This window comes from Spea bombifrons, chromosome 7 (assembly GCF_027358695.1).
Source record: "Spea bombifrons isolate aSpeBom1 chromosome 7, aSpeBom1.2.pri, whole genome shotgun sequence".
NCBI lineage: Eukaryota > Metazoa > Chordata > Amphibia > Anura > Pelobatidae > Spea > Spea bombifrons.
This window is the reverse complement of record NC_071093.1, coordinates 20,380,416-20,402,879: the sequence shown is the minus strand read 5'-3', so window position 1 is coordinate 20,402,879 and position 22,464 is coordinate 20,380,416. Positions and strand designations below refer to the sequence as shown.

At 43.3% G+C, this 22,464-nt stretch overlaps 1 protein-coding gene across 1 annotated transcript in view; it reads right to left on the bottom strand.

Moving 5' to 3' along the window:
• Positions 1-22,464, bottom strand: part of AOX1 (aldehyde oxidase 1) — a 190,894-nt gene that overhangs the window by 16,321 nt on the left and 152,109 nt on the right. Inside the window, exons 29-32 of the mRNA XM_053471953.1 lie at positions 22,180-22,308; positions 20,431-20,505; positions 1,089-1,141; positions 629-743 (exon numbers count right to left, since the gene is read on the bottom strand). Of these exons, the coding sequence (XP_053327928.1) occupies positions 629-743; positions 1,089-1,141; positions 20,431-20,505; positions 22,180-22,308 (372 nt within the window). The remainder of the gene's footprint in view (positions 1-628; positions 744-1,088; positions 1,142-20,430; positions 20,506-22,179; positions 22,309-22,464) is intronic.

Genomic DNA, 22,464 nt, shown 5'->3' with positions numbered 1-22,464 from the left:
GATGAACATAGCCTGGTCTGATGAGTCTCGATTCCAGCTACAACATTCAGATGGCAGGGTCAGACTTTGGCGTAAACAACATGAAAGCATGGATCCACCCTGCTTTGTATCAATGGTTCAGGCTGCTGCTGGTGGTGTAATGGTGTGAGGGACATTTTCTTGGCACACTGTGGGCCTCTTAGTACCAATTGAGCATTGTTTAAACAGCTTACCTGAGTATTGTTGCTGACCATGTCCATTCCTTTTATGACCACGGTGTACCCATCTTCTGATGGCTACTTCCAGCAGGATAATGCACCATGTCACAAAGCTCACATCATCACAAAGCTCACATCACTCCAGTGGCCTCCACAGTCACCAGATCTCAATCCAATAGAGCACCTTTGGGATGTGGTGGAATGGGAGATTCGCATCATGGATGTGCAGCCAACAAATCTGCGTGATGCCATCATGTCCATATGGACCAAAATCCAGCACCTTGTAGAAAGTATGCCACGAAGAACAAAGGCAGTTTTGAAGGCAAAAGGGGGTCCAGCCCGGTACTAGCAAGGTGTACCTAATAAAGTGGCCAGTGAGTGTATACTGTATGCTGCCACCCGCTAGTAAGGCACATAAAACTCATTATTACCTTGTGTCCACCAGTCAGGCAATCTAGCTCAATCTCTGAACATGCTGTCCCAAATATGTAGTATGGCCCAGCATGACCTTCTCCAGTCTCCCAATCCATGTAAGTGTCATATCCTCTAAACAGGAAAATAATTTCATTCACAACACAAAAAGTAACGTTGTAACACTGTTAAATGTTCAAATGTTATACCCATTGTAACTTCCTTGGTGAATTAAATACTTGGAGCATATTTGTTTCGTTTTTGTTTGTAACTCTGGTGTATAAACCAAAAAACAGGAAGTTGAGTGCCCAAAGCACCGCAACTGCAAGGTGACATTCTTTTACACTAGAGCATAGAAACTGCCTATTTGCAATGCTGTCTTTTTTAGTTGACAAAGCTTGTTGTATACCTCATTAAAGTAAAATTTTAAAAAAGCATGAGGTATAAATGAAGATAACTGCTAACAATGATTAAATTTACCTGTAAAATCCAGTAGCTGAAAGGCTAATTCTGTCCATAAAAGCTCTTAGAACCTGTAATACAAAAATAACAAAAACATGGCTAGGTTTTCATCAGACTTTGCAAACTTTACCTCATAAGTGACACAATTGTTGCAAGTTGCAACTGCAGCACAAAACAAAAAACAAAACTGAAGAGACAGTACAATGTCCGATCAGAATGCATATTAACCCCTTTAGGACGTTCCCCCCCCCTTTTTCCTTTCTCCTCCATGTTTTCACTAAAAGACTTTAATCAACTCTGATTGCCAACTTATTTAGTGTATCCCCAGACATTATATATTGGGGTTTTTTTCAGCACAAGTAGGACTTTGTCTTGAAATAATAATTACATATATAAACCATCATTTAATATGAAAAATATCTAAAAATGTGGGGAAAATCAAGAAAAAAAGGAAATATTTTCACAATTTCACCTATAAAAACTATATATAACCAGTGCAAATGGAAAAAATAACTCCAAACCTCATACGCCTGATATTTTCATTTATTTTGGCACACAGGGTTAAATATGAATAATGTGCATCGCTGTTTCTAAACCACATATTTTTAACCCCTTCACGACAAAGCCCGTACATATACGGGGTAACAATGCACCGCACGGGCTGCCATTTAATAGCTGCAATGCTGCGATCACTGCATTTTCACATAGATCGGTGGCTTTACAGGATCCACGGAAGCCTCACAAGTGAGGCTATCGAGGCATGTCAACCTCCTGCCCCGATTGCCTTGTGATTGCTCCGAAGAGCGACCACAAGGGCCATCAGTGAATGGCATTGCTGCCATTCACAAGATGGAGGTGCCAACTGTCACAATTCAAAGTTCACAGAGGCAGGGGCGTACCTAGAGTATTTGGCACCCGGGGCGGATCCTGTATGTGGCACCCCCCCCCCACACTTTAAAACTACCTGGCCGAAACTGAATATGACCCCCCCACACACACCATAAAAAAATCTAACACTTTTATTTAAAGTAAGTAACACACCAAAATAGGACAAAACAATTAAATAACTATATATATATATATATATATATATATATATATATACATATAATTGTTAACAGCAATCACATTCCTATCATGCCCAGGTATACCCAGATTCCAGGAGGCACTCGCAGACTTGGCATGATAGGAGTATGATTGCCCTATCTACCCCTTCTCGCTCCCTTCTGCCCTATCTACCCCTTCTCACTCCCTTCTGCCCTATCTACCCCTTCTCACTCCCTTCTCCCTATCTACCCCTCCTAACTATCTACCCTCTCCCTCTTTGAAGTTCACTTACCTTTCAGGAGTCCTGCGGTGGGGGTGCAAGGCCTCTGTCTCCCAGCTCTGCCACTGTATAGAACAGTATAGAGTGATGGGAGTTATGATGTACTTTAGAGCATAATTATATAATGAAAAATACATTGGAAATGGTACAGCATAACACCCATCACTCTCACACCCTTACCAATCCACACATACCAATCCACAAACACATACCAATCCACAAACACATACCAATCCACACACATACACCAATCCACACACATACACCAATCCACACACATACCAATCCACACACATACACCAATCCACACACATACCAATCCACACACATACCAATCCACACACACATACCAATCCACACACACACACCAATCCACACACACACACCAATCCACACACATACACCAATCCACACACATACTAATCCACACACATACCAATCCACACACATACACCAATCCACACACATACACCAATCCACACACATACCAATCCACACACATACACCAATCCACACACACACCAATCCACACACATACCAATCCACACACATACCAATCCACACACATACACCAATCCACACACATACACCAATCCACACATACCAATCCACACATACCAAAATCCACACACACATACCAATCCACACACACATACCAATCCACACACACATACACCAATCCACACACATACCAATCCACACACACATACACCAATCCACACACATACCAATCCACACACATACACCAATCCACACACATACTAAGCCACACACATACACCAATCCACACACATACACCAATCCACACACATACACCAATCCACACACATACCAATCCACACACATACACCAATCCACACACACATACACCAATCCACACACACATACACCAATCCACACACATACACCAATCCACACACATACACCAATCCACACACATACACCAATCCACTCTCACTGTATGCTTTCCTACCTTTCCTCTTTTCTCCTTACAGCTCCTTTTCCTTCTCTTCGCTCCTCTTCTTCAGTTCTTCTGTCTTCTCTATCTTCTTCCGGGTCAGAGGGCACGGACAGCGGTGGGCGCGGCTTCAGTGTTGTGCGCCGGGATCTAACAACAAACCCCGGCGCACAACAGCTGTTGCCGCGCGGATCGCTCAAGGGAGCCGGTGGTCTGTTAAAGACCTCCGATACCGCTCCCTTGCAAGCCTGCTCCTCCAGCGGCGGACATTGCTGTCCGTCTCTGGAGGGGTGCCGGGTGCCGGCAAGTTGGCACCCCCTGATGAGCGGCACCCGGTGCGGACCGCCCCCCGCTAGGTACGCTACTGCACAGAGGGTCAATCCAGACCCTCTTGAGAACTCTTGATCTCCCCCTGCAGGTTAATGGAGCCCAGTTCACTAATCACAATGTGATTAGTAAAATAAAAAAATAAAAAAAAATTGTAACATGTCAAAATAATCCCCCACTGTCACAAAAAATTAATAATATATATAAATTTTTTATGAGCAAGTCCTACAATTAGTGCTATATCTTCACAAAACTTGTCGGATGGAAAGAATTAAAATATTGGCATTTTAACAGCCCACGGGGTGCGTAGTTTAAAAAAAAAAACAAGTATGATTTAATGGGGTGAATTGAATTGGCTGGCTTCAAAGATGTCCCAAATATGGGACATGGGCACAAACTGACCAGATGTCCAAATGCCAAAAAATGCACACCTCACAAAGGTGGCCTTTTACCTCCCAAATAACACAACAAACCCGTGCATGGGGGTATCGCTGTTACTTAACATATATTGGGGTCTTGTTTGACAGGGACATATACCAGGTGTGGTAAATTCACACCTGAAGTACAATGTGTGTGGAAAAAAATACAAAAAAAATTCTACCATAAAGTTTGGCAAAGGCTGATGGTAGAATTAGTGCATGGAAAGGGTTAAAATACCAGCATTTGAAATACCCCAGGGTGTCTAGTTTTAAAAATATATGGTTTGATGGGGTAAATTGCATTAGCCGGCTTCAAAGATACCTGAAATAGCAGATGAGGCAGATTGACCAGCTTTCGGGAAAAAATGGTTTTGAAATAGCAAAACGCTACTTGTAATTATTGCCCAATAACTTGCAGAAAAAGCAAAAAAAACCCATAAAAGCATTGAGTATTTCTAAACTCAGGACAAATTGGAGGAGTAGGAGTGAGCAAAGGGCTTGTGGGGGCTCTTTATTGCTGTTGCTGGTCTGCCTGGCATCTAGTGGGGTGTCTAGTGGGGGCAGCTGGGGAACGTCTGCGCAACGTGCATTGACAACCTCCGCTGCTACACAGCACTTTCGTTGGGGCTTCTATGATGGAGCACCGGAAGTGCATATCACGCCGGCACTCGGTCATAAAAACCCTAGCGGAAGTGCTGAGCAGCAGCAGAGGTTACATAGTTAGATAAGGTTGAAAAAAGTCCTAAGTCCATTAAGTTCAATCCTTCTACCTAACCAGAGTCGTATATAGGGTATGGCAGCCATGGCACGTGCCATGGGCGCCATCTCAAGGGGGGTGCCGGTGAGCGGCTTTTAAATGCCGCTCACCGGCTTTTTTTTTATTTTTTTTTGATGCGGAGGAGAGAGAGGGGCACCTAGCAACCGCTCGGCGCCCCTCATTCTCCTCCACGAGCCCTCTACCCCCGTCCCGGTGCCGGCATTTCATGCAGAGCGCCGCAATATGCCGGCATATTGCGGCGCTCTGCATGAAATGCCGGCACCAGCGAGCAGCTTTTAAACACTGATGCGGAGGAGAGAGAGGGGCGCCTAGCAACCGCTCGGCGCCCCTCGTTCTCCCCCGCATCAAAAAGAAAAGACATCGTTTAAAAGCCGCTCGCTGGTGCCCGCTGCTTCACTGCTGGGCGCCGAAATATGACGTCAGCGGTGAAGCAGCGGGCACCACCGAGCGGTGCAGGAAGACAGCAGCATCCTGCTCCCGTCGCTGGACTTAAAGGTGAAAGGAGGGGGGGTTAAAAAGTGATAAGGGAGGGAGGGAGGGGGTTAAAAAGTGATAATGGAGGGAGGGAGGGGGTTAAAAAGTTATAAGGGAGGGAGGGAGTTAAAAAGTGATAAGGGAGGGAGGGAGAGAGAGAGGGATTGTTGAAAAGTGATAAGGGAGGGAGGGGGTTAAAAAGTGATAAGGGAGGGAGTAAAAAAGTGATAAGGGAGGGAGGGAGGGAGTTAAAAAGTGATAAGGGAAGGAGGTAGGGGGTTAAAAAGTGATAAGGCAGGGAGGGGGTTAAAAAGTGATAAGGGAGAGAGGGAGTTAAAAAGTGATAAGGGAGGGGGTTAAAAAGTGATAGGGGAGGGAGAGGGGGTAGATATAAGTAAAGAGTGCGCATTAATGTGTGGATGCATTGAGTGAATGAGAGAGAGCATGAGTTAATATGTGAATGTATTGTCTGAATGAGGGAGAGCATGAGTTAATGTGTGGATGAGTTGTCTGAATGAGGGAGAGCATGAGTTAATGTGTGGATGCATTGAGTGAATGAGGGAGAGCATGAGTTAATATGTGAATGTATTGTCTGAATGAGGGAGAGCATGAGTTAATGTGTGGATGAATTGTCTGAATGAGGGAGAGCATGAGTTAATGTGTGGATGCATTGAGTGAATGAGGGAGAGCATGAGTTAATGTGTGGATGAGTTGAGGTGTGGAATTAAAGTGTGAATTAGTGAGTGACTGTAAAAGTGTTTGTGTATCATAGATGTATAATTGTGGAAGGGCAAAGATGGCACAGGCAGGGTGTATATGGGACAAAGATGGCACTGGCCGGACTGTTTGGGGACAAAGTTGACTTGTGCTGGGCTATTTGGGGACAAAGATTGCAAATCTTATGTGTGTAATCTGGGCGCTGGCCAGGTTCTATGTGGGCAGTGTGGATGCCAGGGCTGGCTTTGGGGTGTGCAACCTGTGATCTATGCCTGTAATTTAGGGGGTTTTAAATATACCTTTAATGCCGTGTTTTTATGTGAATTCCAATTAATCTTTACCTGCAAAGCTGGGTTTTTGTGTTATTCTGTAGATCCATATCTGCTATGCTATGTTTCCATACATTATTTATGTGTACCTGCAAATACAGGGTTAATATGTCTTATTCAGTTGATCTATACCTGCGATGCTACGTTTCATATATTATTATTGTATACCTGCAAATACAGGACTTGTATGTCTGATTCTGTTTATTTGATATATACCTTCAGTGCTGAGATCACAAGTGAATTTCAATTGATCTGGGTTTGTGTGTTGATCTATACCTGCTATCGGCAGCAGGGACTAATATTTATATATATGGGCAGCAGGGGCTAGTAAATGGGTTTTAGATATTTGGACAGGGGCGCAATTTCAGTGCTTGCCATAGCCGCTATTTTCAGTAGATACGCCTCTGTACCTAACCTTCCTACTCTTGATCCACTCTTGATCGCATTGCAGTGGATTGGATCCAGACCTGTACTAAATTTGTGAACTTTTCCCTGGAGCAGCAGCCAGACCAAAACGGTGAAATTTTAAAAAAATGGACAAGTTAAGACCAGGAGATTCTATCAAAGGCCTTATCCGTATCACAACTAATTATTATAGACCTTTTGTTTGTAATTTGGAGGCCGCGATAGCCGCAATTACATTCCTGACATTCTGGTTAGAATGGCGACCCTTCACAAAACATGTCTGGGAAGGGGAGATAATCTTCATCATGATAGGTTGAAATTGAGCAGACATAATTTTAGCTATTTAATAAGGAAATAGGTCTGTAGGAAGAGATCGATGCAGGATCTCTATTCGGTTTGGGGAGGACAATAATTCTGGAAGCTGTAAACTCCGTGTGGGGGGTATTCCCTGGCAGAAAACGATTATAAATCTTGGCAAGATGCGCCGGTAAATATGCGGTTAAGAGTTTTAATAACAGCAGAAATTTCCAGGTGCGTGTTTGTTTCAGCAAGTTTTTCCCATCCGCAGAAAATTTATGAATATTAGCCCTCTGAAAAATATGAGAAACCATATTCAAATCAGCAGGGTCTTCTTTACAGAAATTCTCAAAATAGTCCGCAAATAATTGCGTGATACTATTAGGGTCTGATGAATAACATAGTGTGGATAATACAAATGTGGAAGTAAACTGTCAACATTCAAAACTTGGACGGCAACAACATCTGCCCTCGATTTAATCAGAGCTAATCAGGGTCTGATATCACCGCTTGGGCGGTGTTGGAAACTTGAACAATAGGACGATGGGCTGATATAGAGTGTCTGCCTAGATTAGCCAGAAGATTACCAGACCGATGAACCCCATCGAAAAAAGGCAATCCTACGATAATTATGAGAAAGTTGAGCTTTTTCGGTAGCCAAAGCCTCATAAAGTGATTTAGTCTCCTTATAAACCTTTGCCGTGTGTGGTGTATTGAAAGTTTTATGAGCAATATATGTCTGGGAGAGATCATTAGTTAATTGAGTCAACCTTGCCTCAGCCTCCCTCCTGCGCCTCTTCACATAAGCGATAATATGTCCCCTCATTACAGGTTTAGATGCCCCTCAGAATAAATCTGGGTTGTCCAAATGGACATGATTATCATCTACAAAATCATTCCACTTCGCAATAGATAGGTAGGAAACCGTCAATTGCGAGAAGTCTGGTAGGAAACATGCAACCGAACATCCATCCAAATGGGAGCATGGTCTGAAACCACTATTTGGCCGACTTTGGCATCTAGCAGACAATGCAAAAGTAATTCCAGAACATACAAATAGTCAATTCTGGAAAATGAGTCATGTGGGTGAGAATAGAAAGTATACTGTCTGTCAATCGGATTAAGATATATCTACCCATCCCTCAAAGAAAAATGTTCCAACATAGGCAGGGATGACACCCTGGCCGAATGAGCAGATGTCCCAGAGATATCCAAGGTAGAATTTGCCACAAGGTTGAAATCACCCCCTAGGACAGTGATGGCGAACCTATGGCACGCGTGTCAGTGCTGACACGCGTAGCCATTTGGGGTGACACGCGCAGGATTTCCTGCGATTCATCCTCGGCTCCTGCACGGCCGCCAAGGATGAAAGAATCTGTGGTGGAGGACCCGTTCCTCCAGCACAGATTCTTTCATCCTCGGCGGCCGTGCAGGAGCCGAGGATGAATCGCAGGAAATCCTGCGCGTGTCACCCCCCAAAAAAAAGGGGGGGCGGGACGTGCAGTAGCGTACCTAGTGGGGGGCGGGGCGGTGGAGGAGCAGGCTCGCAAGGGAGCGGTATCGGAGGTCTTTAACAGACCACCGGCTCCCTTGAGTGATTTTAAGCCGGTTCAAGGATCTCCCTTGAACCCGGCTTAAAATCACTCAAGGGAGCCGGAGGTCTGTTAAAGACCTCCGATACCGTTCCCTTGCGATCCGCGCGGCAACAGCTGTTGTGCGCCGGGTTTGTTGTCAGATCCCGGCGCACAACACTGAAGCCGCGCCCACCGCTGTCCGTGCCCTCTGAACCCCGTGCCCTCGGAAGAAGACAGAAGAACTGAAGAAGAAGAGGAGCGAAGAGCAGGAAAAGGAGCTGTAAGGAGAAAAGAGGAAAGGTAGGAAAGCATACAGTGAGAGTGGATTGGTGTATGTGTGTGGATTGGTGTATGTGTGTGGATTGGTGTATGTGTGTGGATTGGTGTATGTGTGTGGATTGGTGTATGTGTGTGGATTGGTATGTGTGTGGATTGGTATGTGTGTGGATTGGTGTATGTGTGTGGATTGGTGTATGTGTGTGTGGATTGGTGTATGTGTGGATTGGTATGTGTGTGTGGATTGGTGTATGTGTGTGGATTGGTGTATGTGTGTGGATTGGTGTATGTGAGTGTGGATTGGTGTATGTGAGTGTGGATTGGTGTATGTGTGTGGATTGGTATGTGTGTGGATTGGTATGTGTGTGGATTGGTATGTGTGTGGATTGGTATGTGTGTGGATTGGTATGTGTGTGGATTGGTATGTGTGTGGATTAGTATATGTGTGTGGATTGGTAAGTGTGTGAGAGTGATGGGTGTTATGCTGTACCATTTCCAATGTATTTTTCATTATATAATTATGCTCTAAAGTACATCATAACTCCCATCACTCTATACTGTTCCATACAGTGGCAGAGCTGGGAGACAGAGGCCTTGCACCCCCACCGCAGGACTCCTGAAAGGTAAGTAGTTACTAAGCAGGTATGTTAAATAATTTGTTTTTGGTTTATTAAATACAATTATATATTGCAATTATTCATTTTTGTAGTTTAAACTATAAATTGCGCAAAATTATGTTTTTTTTGTCGAAGTGACACACCACGCGAGTTATGCCCGATTTTTTGCCGATTTTTGACACACCATGCCAAAAAGGTTGCCCATCACTGCCCTAGGATAATATTAAGAGCAGACATTCCCAGTAAAAGCTCATAGACCTTGGTCAAAAAAACAAGTTGTCCAGGCGACGGGGCATAGACATTAACCAACGTAAATGTTTCACTATATAGTTTGTCAGTAAGGATAAGGTATCTGCCATCCGGATCTCTAGTTACAGATTCAACCACAAAAAAGGTAGCCTCTTAGAAAACAAATGGAAACCCCCCTGGACATTTTGACAGACATGGCAGAATAGCACTCGCTGAGCCAAGGCACTTTCAAGATATTATGAACAGGGTCACACCATTGTGCAGGGGCGTCCAACATGCGGCCCGCGGGCCAAATGCGGCCCGCGAGACCTCGAGGTGCGGCCAGCGTAAGATCGGCAGCCAGGGCAACCGATCTTACGCGAGCCACACCTCAAGCCCTGCTACTTACTTGTGGGAGGGTCTTCTGGACTGCACAGAGGAAGCGGAGTTCACGTGACATCCTACTTCCTCTGTGCTTTAGCAGAGAAGGCAGAGGGAGGCCGCGCCCCCTGCTGAAGTCTGTAAGCGGCATCGAGGAGCTGCAGTGCAGGTAAGGGGGTGGGGAGGGTGTTTGAATGAGTGTGTGTGATTGAGGGAATGAATCTGTGAATGAATGATTATATGAATAAATTAGTGTGTGTGTGTGTGTGATAGCATGGATGTGTAAGTGCTGGAACCTAGGCATGATGGGACTGTGATTGCTGTTAGCAATCACACTCCTATCATGCCAAGTCAGCCAGTACATGCTGAAACCTGGCCAGCTGCCCCCTTTGTGTATTGATGCTGCCAGCAGTATGGGGTCTGCACTTACAGCCACCCTGTACCAGCATGTACTGGCTGACTTGGCATGATAGGAGTGTGATTGCTAACAGCAATCACAGTCCCATAATGCCTAGGTTCCAGTATTTACTGGATGGATGTTTAAGTGCTGGAACCTAGGCATGATGGGACTGTGACTACTGTTAGCAATCACACTCCTATCATGCCAAGTCAGCCAGTACATGCTGAAACCTAGCTAGCTGACCCCCTTGTGTAGTGATGCTGCCAGCAGTATGGGGTCTGCACATCACTTACAGCCACCCTGTACCAGCATGTACTGGCTGACTTGGCATGATAGGAGTGTGATTGCTAACAGCAATCACAGCGAGCACAGTCCCATCATGCCTAGGTACCAGCATTTACTGGTTGCCTGGGTTGCCAGCATTTACTGGTTGCCAAGTCATATTGCTAATTTTGTCCAGTTGTGTGTTACCTACTTTTATTAAAAATGTGAGTTTTTATTATTATTATTTTTCGGTTTTGGCTAAGTGAACCCTGAATGTTTTGGTCCAGAATTTTCATTTTAGTTCATCCCTAGAATAAATCTAGGGAATCCTGAATTTGTAGTCGCAAAACTTTCTAGGCCCAGAAATCAGTGAGAGGAAGAGTAAAGGTTTTGTGTCATTTTACTTTATTTTAATCTGCATATTTTATTAAAGGCCATATTTTTTGTCACAGTGAAAAATGAGTGCGGCCCGCGCACGTATACAATTCTGATGAAGTGGCCCACTGCAGAAAAAACTTGGACACCCCTGCCATTGTGTCTCCTGAAGGTATATAACATCTGGGCGTAAATGCTTAAGGTGACCAGGAACCTTCTTATTTGGAGTATTTAAGCCTTCTACATTCCATGACAATAGGCGCAAAAAAGATAAGGAACTGTTGCCACAACTAGATTGTGTCATGTGAACAGATTAACATGAGATGGGCTCTCAACCGATGCCCTGTAGTATTCGAGAAGCTAGCAACCAGCCGAAAACCAGTGACCCAGGGGAGTCCCAGTGAGCCCCCCACTGTATCCACATACTAGTGCACATATATATGACACATAGCGATAGATAATTACACTTTTCCCATTTTGTGTTTATAAACCAAAACATAGTGTTTAGAACTCCACGCCAGACAACAAACCAAAACAAATAAACATAAAAGAGAAACAAAAAGAGGAAAAACATCAGAAGAACATCACTTTTAAGAAGACCCAGGATCCAAGCCTGAATCTCAAAACAATCACCTTTACAGAACCCTGGACCTAGGAGAGGTAGGTGGAGAAGAACGAGACAAAGAGTCGGGAGAGGCAGGAGAAGGGTTCACAAACTTTGCAGGATCCTCGGCCGGAGAGATAGAAGGTACAGCAGCGCCTCATAGAAAATCAGACGCCTCTGTCGGACTGTCAAAAAAGTAAGGTTTCCCTTCATGAAAAATCTTGAGTCTCGCCAGATAAAGGAGAGCAAACTTCACTCTTTTGTCATGCAGCTCAGAGCAGGTTTTAGAGAACTGACGCCTCTTGACCGATACTGTAGCCGAAAAGTCTTGAAAAAGTAGAAGTTTATGGTTATTGTGATGGAAGGAGGAGGCCTTTCTGTACAGCTCTAATATTTTTACCTTGTCAGTATAATCCAGCACACGAAAAATCACAGCGTGCGGTGGAAGAGGCCGGTTCCCGTCCCACACGGTGGACACGTTCGATTACCAGCTGGCCCTGAGAACACGCAACCCCCAAGGTCTTGGGGAGCTAGTCCGTAACCAAGTGCTGGAGTTTTGACCTCTTCCTGCAGCCCTATGAGCCCAACCCAACCTCATAACCTAACTATAACCTACACCTAACTACCGTATTTGCTCGATTATAAGACAAGGTTTTTTCCAGAGTAAATGCTCTGAAAAATACCCCTCGTCTTATAATCGGGGTCGTCTTATAATCAGACCTCAAATAGGTCTGACTATGAGACTAAGATCCAGATCCCCCGCAGCGATGCAGGGGACCTGGATCCTCCTGTGTAATGCCCCCCCCCAATTTACCGGTGCTTCTGAGTCCCCGGTGCTTAATCCGGGCAGCGTGTAGAGCTCTATCTACGCGAACCGCGTAGAGCTCTACACGCTGCCCGGACTAAGCGCCGGTGACTCAGATGCAGGGGACCTGGATCCTCCTGTGTTATGCCCCCCCCCCAACTTACCGGTGCTTCTGAGTCCCCGGTGCTTAGTCCGGGCAGCATGTAGAGCTCTATCTACGTGAATCGCGTAGAGCTCTACACGCTCCCAGGACTAAGCACCGGGGACTCAGATGCAGGGGACCTGGATCCTCCTGTGTTATGCCCCCCCAACTTACCGGTGCTTCTGAGTCCCCGGTGCTTAGTCCCGGGGACTCAGTAGCACCGCTAAGTTTGGAGGAAGGAGGGAGTGTTAAATGGGGGGCATAAGGCATTTCTGGAGGCAGAGTGCTCTGTGAAATGCCCTTTAACCCCCTTAATGCCACTCTGCCTCCAGAAATGCCTTTTAACCCTCTATACGGCACTCTGCCTTCTGAAATGCCTTATACCTCCCTATATGCCACTCTTCTCCATAATATGCCTTTTAACCCCCTAAATGCCAGCGTGGCATATAGGGGTATAAGGCAATTCTGGAGGCAGAGTGGCACATAGGGGGTCAAAAGGCATATCATGGGGCACAGTGGCATATAGAGGGTTAAAAGGCATATCATGTGGCACAGTGGCATTTAGAGGGTTAAAAGCCATATCATGGGGCATAGTGGCATATAGGGGGTATAAGGCATTTCTGGGGCAGAGTGGCAAGCCTGGGGGCAGTTCTGCATAACTGGGGGGGCAGGTTGAAAAAAAGGAAATAAAAACAAAATATTTTTCTCAATCATAGCTTTTATTAACAAACAATTGTTCACATAGTTTACATGAATTAACATTTACTGGTCAAACTTTTTTTCCTATAGGGTCATCTTATATTTAGGCTTTTTCTTTTTTCATAAATTAATATTCAGATTTTGGGGGGTCGTCTTATAATCAGGGTCGTCTTATAATCGTCAAATACGGTAATGAGAGGGCAAAAAAAAAAAAGAAGGCGCCACAAAATGCGCCAGATAGCGTGGAAAAAAAGAAACATAAAAATATTAAGAACCACAAACCCAGACCCAACCTACCTAAAACCCTGCCATACCTATTTTTTTTTTATATATATATATTTTTTTTTCCAGTATAAAAAAAGAGTACATAAATAATAACAGACAAATACATATAGATGCATTTACTCACTTTAGTTGCCAAGGTTTCGACATTAATGGCTGCGTGTTGAGTTATTTTTAAGGGAACAGCAAATTTACACTGTTATACAGGCTGTACACTCACTACTTTACATTATAGAAGAGTGTCATTTTTTCAGTGTTGTCACATGAACAGATATCATAAAATATTTACAAAAATGTGAGGGGTGTATGTGACGGAAGCCTCCATCACTGGGACCACTGGAGAGGCCTGACTGCCAGCCTCCTCCCTATTGACTATGGGCCCTGGGTTTGTAAAGACTTCTGTGTCACCCCCAACAGTAACAGTGTCAGGAGCAAGAGAAAACCAATGTGGATAAATAAAAATGTAAAGGTGGCAATAAATGGCAAGAAAAAGGCATTTAAGCTACTAAAACAGGAAGGCAGTGAGGAAGCACTAAGAAGCTATCGGGAAAAAAATAAAATATGTAAAAATCAGATAAAAGCAGCAAAAGTGGCGACAGAAAGACTCATTGCCAAAGAGAGTAAAACAAACCCCAAAATGTTCTTTAACTATATAAATAGTAAAAAGGTTTAAAATGAAAGCGTCGGCCCCTTAAAAAGTAATGAGGGAGACGTTATAGACGGGGATCAGGAAAAAGCGAATCTATTAAATACCCTATTTGCTCGATTATAAGACGACCCCGATTATAAGACGACCCCCCAAAATCAAAATATTAATTTAGGAAAAAAACAAAAAGCCTGAATATAAGACGACCCTATAGGAAAAAAGTTTTACCAGTAAATATTAATTCATGTAAATTATTTTTTCATGTTTAATAAAAGCTATGATTGAGAAAAATATATTTTTTAAATTTCCTTTTATTTGCCAACCTGCCTCCCCCCAGTTATGCCACTCTGCCCCCAGAAATGCTTTATACCCCCCTATTTGCCACTCTGCCCCATGATATGCCTTATACCCCTATATGCCACTCTGGCATATAGGGGGTTAAAAGGCATATCATGGGGCTGAGTGGCATATAGGGGGTTAAAATGCATTTCTGGAGGTATATAGGCATATCATGGGGCTGAGTGGCATATAGGGGGTTAAAATGCATTTCTGGAGGTCCAGAAATGCATTTTAACCTCCTATATGCCACTCAGCCCCATGATATGCCTTTTAACCCAGCATGTACTGGCTGCCTTGGCTTGATAGGAGTGTGATTGCTGTTAGCAGTTTGATATAGATATATATATATATATATATATATATATATATATATCTATATCAAACTGCTAACAGCAATCACACTCCTATCAAGCCAAGGCAGCCAGTACATGCTGGAACCTGGGGATGATAGTAGTGGGATTACAGCCTCCCTATGCCATGCTACAACCCCCACCCCCCTTACACATCCATGCTATCACACACAAACACATTTAAATACTCATTCATTCCATTAATCACACATACTTCACACATTAAACACACATTAATCACACATACTTACCCAAAAACCCTCCCCCACCCCCTTACCTGAACTGCAGATCTCTCACTCGAAGACTTCTGCAGGGGACCGGCTGTAGAGCAACTTCTCTGGCCCCGCCCCCAGAGGAGGGAGGGGGAGATAGAGCTCTGTGAGGACGCTGCAAGCTTCCTGTCCTCCTGCTTCTAACAGAAGAGACGCTGCTCGCGACCGGTAAGCAGCATGGCCCCAGAAGACATTTTTTGGGGGGTCTGAGAAGACGACCCCGATTATAAGACGAGGGGTATTTTTCAGAGCATTTGCTCTGGAAAAAACCTCGTCTTATAATCGAGCAAATACGGTATATTCTTCTCTGCTGTATTCACAGAGGAAAATGAAATGCCAGGTAATATACAGCAGGATGAGATAAATGCCCCAGTACATGTCGCCTGTCTAACCCAGGAAGAAGTGCAGTGCCGCCTAAAAAAAAGCAAAATAAACAAATCACCAGGTCCAGATGGCATTCACCCCCGCGTTCTAAGGGAGTTAAGTAATGTAATAGACAGACCCCTATTTCTAATATTCAAGGACTCTATAGTGACCGGGTCTGTTCCCCAGGACTGGCGCATTGCAAATGTTGTGCCAATATTCAAAAAGGGGACAAAAAGTGACCCGGGGAATTATAGGCCTGTTAGTTTAACTTCTGTTGTATGTAAACTGTTTGAGGGTTTCCTAAGAGATGCTATTTTGGAGTATCTCAATGAAAATAAATGTATGACTCCATATCAGCATGGGTTTACAAGGGATCGGTCCTGTCAAACTAACCTGATCAGCTTTTATGAGGAGGTGAGCTCAAGACTGGATCGGGGAGAATCGCTGGATGTCGTATATCTTGATTTTTCCAAAGCATTTGATACGGTGCCACATAAAAGGCTGGTACATAAAATGAGAATGCTTGGGCTGGGGGAGAATGTGTGTATGTGGGTAAGTAACTGGCTCAGTGATAGGAAACAGAGGGTGGTTATTAATGGTACATACTCTGAGTGGGTGACTGTTACTAGTGGGGTACCACAGGGGTCAGTTTTGGGTCCTATTCTTTTTAATATATTTATTAATGACCTTGTAGAGGGATTGTATAGTAAAGTATCAATCTTTGCAGACGATACTAAGCTCTGTAGCGTGGTTAACACAATAGAGGACAGTGCACGATTACAAATGGATCTGCATAGGTTGGAGGCTTGGGCTGGGATGTGGCAGATGAGGTTCAACACGGATAAATGTAAGGTTATGCACATGGGGAAGAAAAATCCAGGCTGGGAATATGTATTAAATGGGAAAACACTGGGGACGACTGACATGGAAAAGGACTTAGGAGTCTTGGTTAACAGTAAATTTACCTGTAGCGACCAGTGTCGGGCAGCTGCTGCTAAGGCAAATAAAATCATGGGGTGCATCAAAAGGGGCATGGATGCCCATGACAAGGAAATAATTCTACCATTGTACAAGTCACTAGTCAGACCACACATGGAATACTGTGTACAGTACTGGGCACCAGTGTACAAGAAAGATATAGTGGAACTGGAGAGGGTTCAAAGATGGGCAACCAGAGTAATAAGGGGAATGGAAGGACTGCAGTACCCAGAAAGATTATCAGAATTAGGGTTATTTAGTTTGGAAAAAAGACGGCTTAGGGGGGACTTAATAACTATGTATAAATATATAAGGGGGCAGTACAGAGATCACTCCCAGGACCTATTTATACCCAGGACTGTATCTATAACAAGGGGACATCCTCTACGGCTGGAGGAAAGAAGGTTTCTACACCAGCACAGACGGGGGTTCTTTACAGTAAGAGCGGTGAGACTATGGAACTCTCTGCCAGAGGAAGTGGTAATGGTAAACTCAATAAAAGAGTTTAAAAGGAGCCTGGACGTGTTTCTTGAAAGCAATAATATCACAAGTTATGGATAGTAGATTAATAGGGACAGAACGTTGATCCAGGGATTTATTCTGATTGCCATATTTAGAGTCGGGAAGGAATTTTCCCCCTGGTATGGGGCAATTGGCATCTGCTTCATAAGGGTTTTTTGCCTTCCTCTGGATCAACACGGTAGGGACACAATATGTATATAGGTTGAACTTGATGGACTTTGGTCTTTTTTCAACCTTATGAACTATGTTACTATCTCATCACTGGCTGAGGGGATTATCTCCAGCAGACAGCCAGGATCTGCCACCAGGGAGTGACCACCATTCTTTTAGTAATGTTGTATAAATCAGTCTCCCCGCCCCCCCATTGTATTGTTAATCCCGTTACTGCCCCTGTTGTCTCTGGGAGGCAGATTAAGGGGGCGGTTTGTGTCCTAATATCTTGTTTTATGTTAATGTGTGTTTTGCTGGATATATCCAGTCCTGTGTGTCCAAAATAAGGCAGTCTTCGTTTGGTTTTACCCTACACTGAGTCTCGGCTAGTGACTGGGGAACCGGGAAAAGTGTGTTGTCCCAGGCTCCTTAGCTCCCTTGAGCACAAGACAACGGAGGTAGTCGGTCGGACTAGCCAGCTCCGTGACAGTGTACATATGACAAACTTATGACAAACGTAATTATCTATGGCGCTGGTGCAAGGATCTATAAAGGAACATGTCCCACATATATAGCTTAATAAAAAATAAAAAAAAAAGATAGTTGCACACTTCTGGTCAGATCATCTACTCAAGTTTGTTAACCCAATAGTCCCACATTTTATATGATTTTGGGGAATTTAAATATGGCCAATTTATTGCTCTCTCCATTCTAATCTGGAAAACCAGCTGATCGACTAAATGTATCCACAGAGGTGTCAAGGATTGTTTTCAGTTGGCAATTAAGATCTTTGTTCCTACCAGACACCGGGTTATTAGAAGGCTGTCTCTCTTTCCTATCTTTGGTCAATTTAAATGTAATAAAGCCGCTTCCGGTGATCTTCTTAATTTAGCATTTGTTTAAAATTCTATCAAGTCAAAGACTTGCTGCCAAACTTTTCTTTTCTCCTCACACCCCCACCAAATATGGAGGTAAGATCCCTCCTGGTTATTACACCTCTAGCAACTAGAGGAGCAAGATGGATACATTTTCTTAATTCTAGTCGGCACTAAGTACCATCTGTTGGAGACTTTATATTGAGTCTCCAATAGGTTTAGAGAGTGTATTACTCTTGCTGTATTCAGTTGTGCCTTAAACCAATCTGACAGTTCCCCACCAAGATAGTTATATTTGTTGCCAATACTATAGTTGGCGGTTTGTATATTGCATTAGTTTCAGGACGTTAACTTCCATTGTCCTCTTAACATCTCTAGTTATATAAATACCCAGGTAACTAAGGCCTCGTTTGGCCCAGGTGAACTCATGGGGTTGGTCCTCTCCCTTATACTCCTAAGTTTTTCCCCAACAATACAGTTTTTGTTATATTCATCTTATAGTTCGATACTGTGCTATACAATCTGAATTCCTCCATCAGGTATTTTAAGGACTCCACTGGATCCGTCAGTGTGATTAATACGTTGTCCACATACATACTGACTTTTAGGTTTCTTATTTTAGTTTGGTATCCCTTGATACTATCATTGTTTCTAATATTGATTGCCAAAGGCTCCATTGATAATATATATAAAAGTGGAGATAGTGGGCACCCCTGATGGGTGCCGTTTCTCAACTGGAACCATGGGGGACAGATGTTCAGGCCAACTACTCTGTCCATTGGATCCAAATACAAGGATAGAATCGCCCTATGCATCCATCCCTGTATTCCAAATCTTAGCAGGGATCGGCTTAGGAATCTCCAGCTGATCTGATAGAACGCCTTCTCTGCATCAACCACCATGATCAGCAAGGGAGCCCCCGACCTGGTACAGGCATCTAAAATGTCTTTTATTCTTCTTGTGTTATAACATGATGATCTGTCCGGAACAAAACCTATCTGGTCCATATGAATCACTGTGTCAAGAATACTCTTCATCCTTTCCACCAATATCGATGAATCAATAGGCTGAAGATGAGGAGCGCGATTAAAAAGCAGTCATCTCAATGGCCCGCCTCCTGGAAGTCTCTGTATATGTGTGTTTATGGGCAGGTGTGTGTAAAGGCATTGTGTGTGGGCAGTCGTGTGTAATGTCAGCGTATGTGTGTACTTATGGGGAAGTCTTTGTAAAATAAAGTGTGTAAGGGCAGTGTATGTGTATATGTGTGTTTATGGGCAGGTGTGTGTAAAGGCAGTGCCAATAAAATAAACTGTGTAAAAAAAAAAAATAGCTGAGGGAGCACAATATAACATTCTTGCCTCAGGCGCAAAAGGAGCTAGCTACAGCTCTGCTCACAAAAACCAGGCAGCGCAAGAGCCTGCCGATCTGTCTCTGTACTTATTTGTAAACTATAAAGAAAAGCCAGGTCTGAAGCAACACCTGAAGAAGTTAATCCAATAAAAAGGTATCATTGCATATTATTTTGTTTTTTTCAGTGGCATGATTTAGCGGTGGAACCCACCCTATATATTGTTCATAGAGTTGCCACTGCTTATAACCAAACCAGCTGTTCCTGGCTCACTGCTACAAGACTAGCTATTCATCCATTAGAGGGCGTTATACTACCACTGTGCATCGCGGATCCATCTTCCTGCTTCAAGATTCATAGCTCTTTTCCTACCTAAGTCCCTCCACTAAACTCCAAATGCTCACTTACCTGATCTCTTTGATCTTCCTCTTTCCCCTGCTTTAATTTGTACCTCTCATGCAGCGATACAGGGCTTCTTAAGGGCTTCCCCTATCCTTTGAAATTACATACTCTGGATTATCTGTTTCTCTCCTAGTCTCTTATTCTTCAAAAAAACTCTTCTTTAGGGAAGCATGAGAAGCCTGCCTGTGTAGATGTAGGCTTCATGCCTACATCTACATCTTCTTTCATGGCCATATTCCTGCTGTCAGATGTCTCCCACCATATCCTCTTACTCTTGTGTCAGTTTGTAAATATATTCAATATTATTATTCTTTAATGAATATTTACAAAGAGATACATGTCTGTTCTACCGGAAACATTTTCACTTGCACTTTTTGTACATTACACCCCCATTTCCTTCAATATTTAAATGCAAAAAGGAACCGTTTTCTTACCCATTCTTCCCATGTGCCACAAGGATTCTGGAGAATGATGGGTTCCAATCTCTTGCAAAGTGTTTCACAGGCATTCTACAAACAGAAGAATAGACTAATGACTGTAAGGTAGAGATAATATATGGTAGTAATGTCCTAACATTAAGGTCAAAGGACCTTTAAAATATTCATACATATTGGTTCATGTTGTGCATAAACCGTCATGCATATTCCAGTTTGCTATAGCGACTCTGCTAGTCTTTAAATCATAAATTCTTAAAAGCAGTTATTTAAAAACAAAACATAAGCTACCCAATCCACTGCCCAACAAGTCAGTACTGTCTTTCTACATGGTTGCACCATAGAATCGGCTGCTAAACACGCCACGGGGTGGAACCCTACTAACTTGCTGGTTGGTATAGAGGAATGCTTATGTTCCAATGGACCTTGGTTACATTTAGATCCCTATATATTTTAACCTTTGGGGACATCTTTTCTTCACATTCCAACTTGGCTCACAATAAACCCTCTTTCGAGGGCCAAATACCCCAGGTTTCTTGTACTACCACCCACCAACCATGCACCGGGTCAGTTGGCCCTGAAGACCCACCTTTTTATTTACCTGTATAGCATGGGGAGGGGTTTAAAAGTCCCCTTGCAATCCTTTAGGGTTGTGAAGTAAAATTTACTGGTAAGAACTAAGTTTCAACTCGCATCTTCAACTTGCAGGTTAGTGAAACAACGCTTTTTAAAACTTGCAAGGAAACATGTAAGCAGTTACAGTTAAGTGAATGGGAGTGTTTCTGGGTAGCTGAGACTCAATAATAGAGCTCAACAGATCATTTTGCAGAGATTGCAAACCACTGAATTCCCCATGCAATGTTATTGAAAATGACAGCTAGGGGCATATATTAATAGGGAGAAAACAAATACAAAGGAGACACCCCTTTTAGATATTTAGAGATTTTAAACATAAGACAGACGAATTGGTGAACGAGCAACCTTCTTCCTTTGAAGTAACAATCATCCGATAGCAAGATACCATCTGTGGGTGTGGGGTGTCTTATCACATCAATATTGTCACTTCTGGCCATTGAACAGGAAACTTTAAAATGAGATCAGCTATTAGGCTGAAAAATCAGGCATTATAGGAATAATCAATGAGAAGACTAAAGGAAATGATCTTTTAAATTTCTTTTAACTTTGTCTGTTATGCATTAGAAAACAAACCACAAAACACATCGGCATATATACCAGTTTGCCCATTCTCTTCTAACATCAACAAGGCATTTTCATCCACACAACTGCCGCTCACTGGATATTTTCTGACCATTCCCTTTAAATCCTAGAGATGGTTGCGAGTGAAAATCCCAGTAGTTTCTAAAATACTTAGACCAGCCCATCTGGCACCAATAAACATGCCATGTTCAAAGTCACTTAAATCCCCTTTCTGCCCCATTCTGATGCTCAGTTTGAACTTCAGCAAGTTTACTTGACCATGTCTACATGCCGAAATGTATTGAGTTGCTGCCATGTGATTGGCTGATTAGCTGTTTGTGTTAACAAGCAATTGGACAGGTGTACTTAATAAAGTGGCCAGTGGGTGTACAAAATAAAAAAGACTATTAAAAATAAGATTAAACAAAGTAAGATTATAAAGCAGGTACATCTGGGTGTACATTTAATGTAAGATGGAAACTGTCAGAAGCAGGTTAATAGGCCAAAGATAGTGTATGCTTGTTTCATCAAAATGATGGACACATTCCTTACCTTGACAGCGATGCCATATACATCCGTTCCAATGCTACCTGCCGAGGCAATGGAATTTGGGACAGATGAGGTGGTGGTCTCACAGATATAGATGTAGGACATTGGTATCTTTAGCTCCCTGCTTGCCACCTAAGAAGAGAGTTGTATGAAGGTAATTGGAGCTGCAAGAAAGTAGCTATTGTTGTATTCAATATTCTTAAACAAAAAGTATAATGCCTAATAAAGACAGATATTGGTGATAGGGTTGTCTGATGCCCAAATATGAGACAGTGCTGAAATCAATGT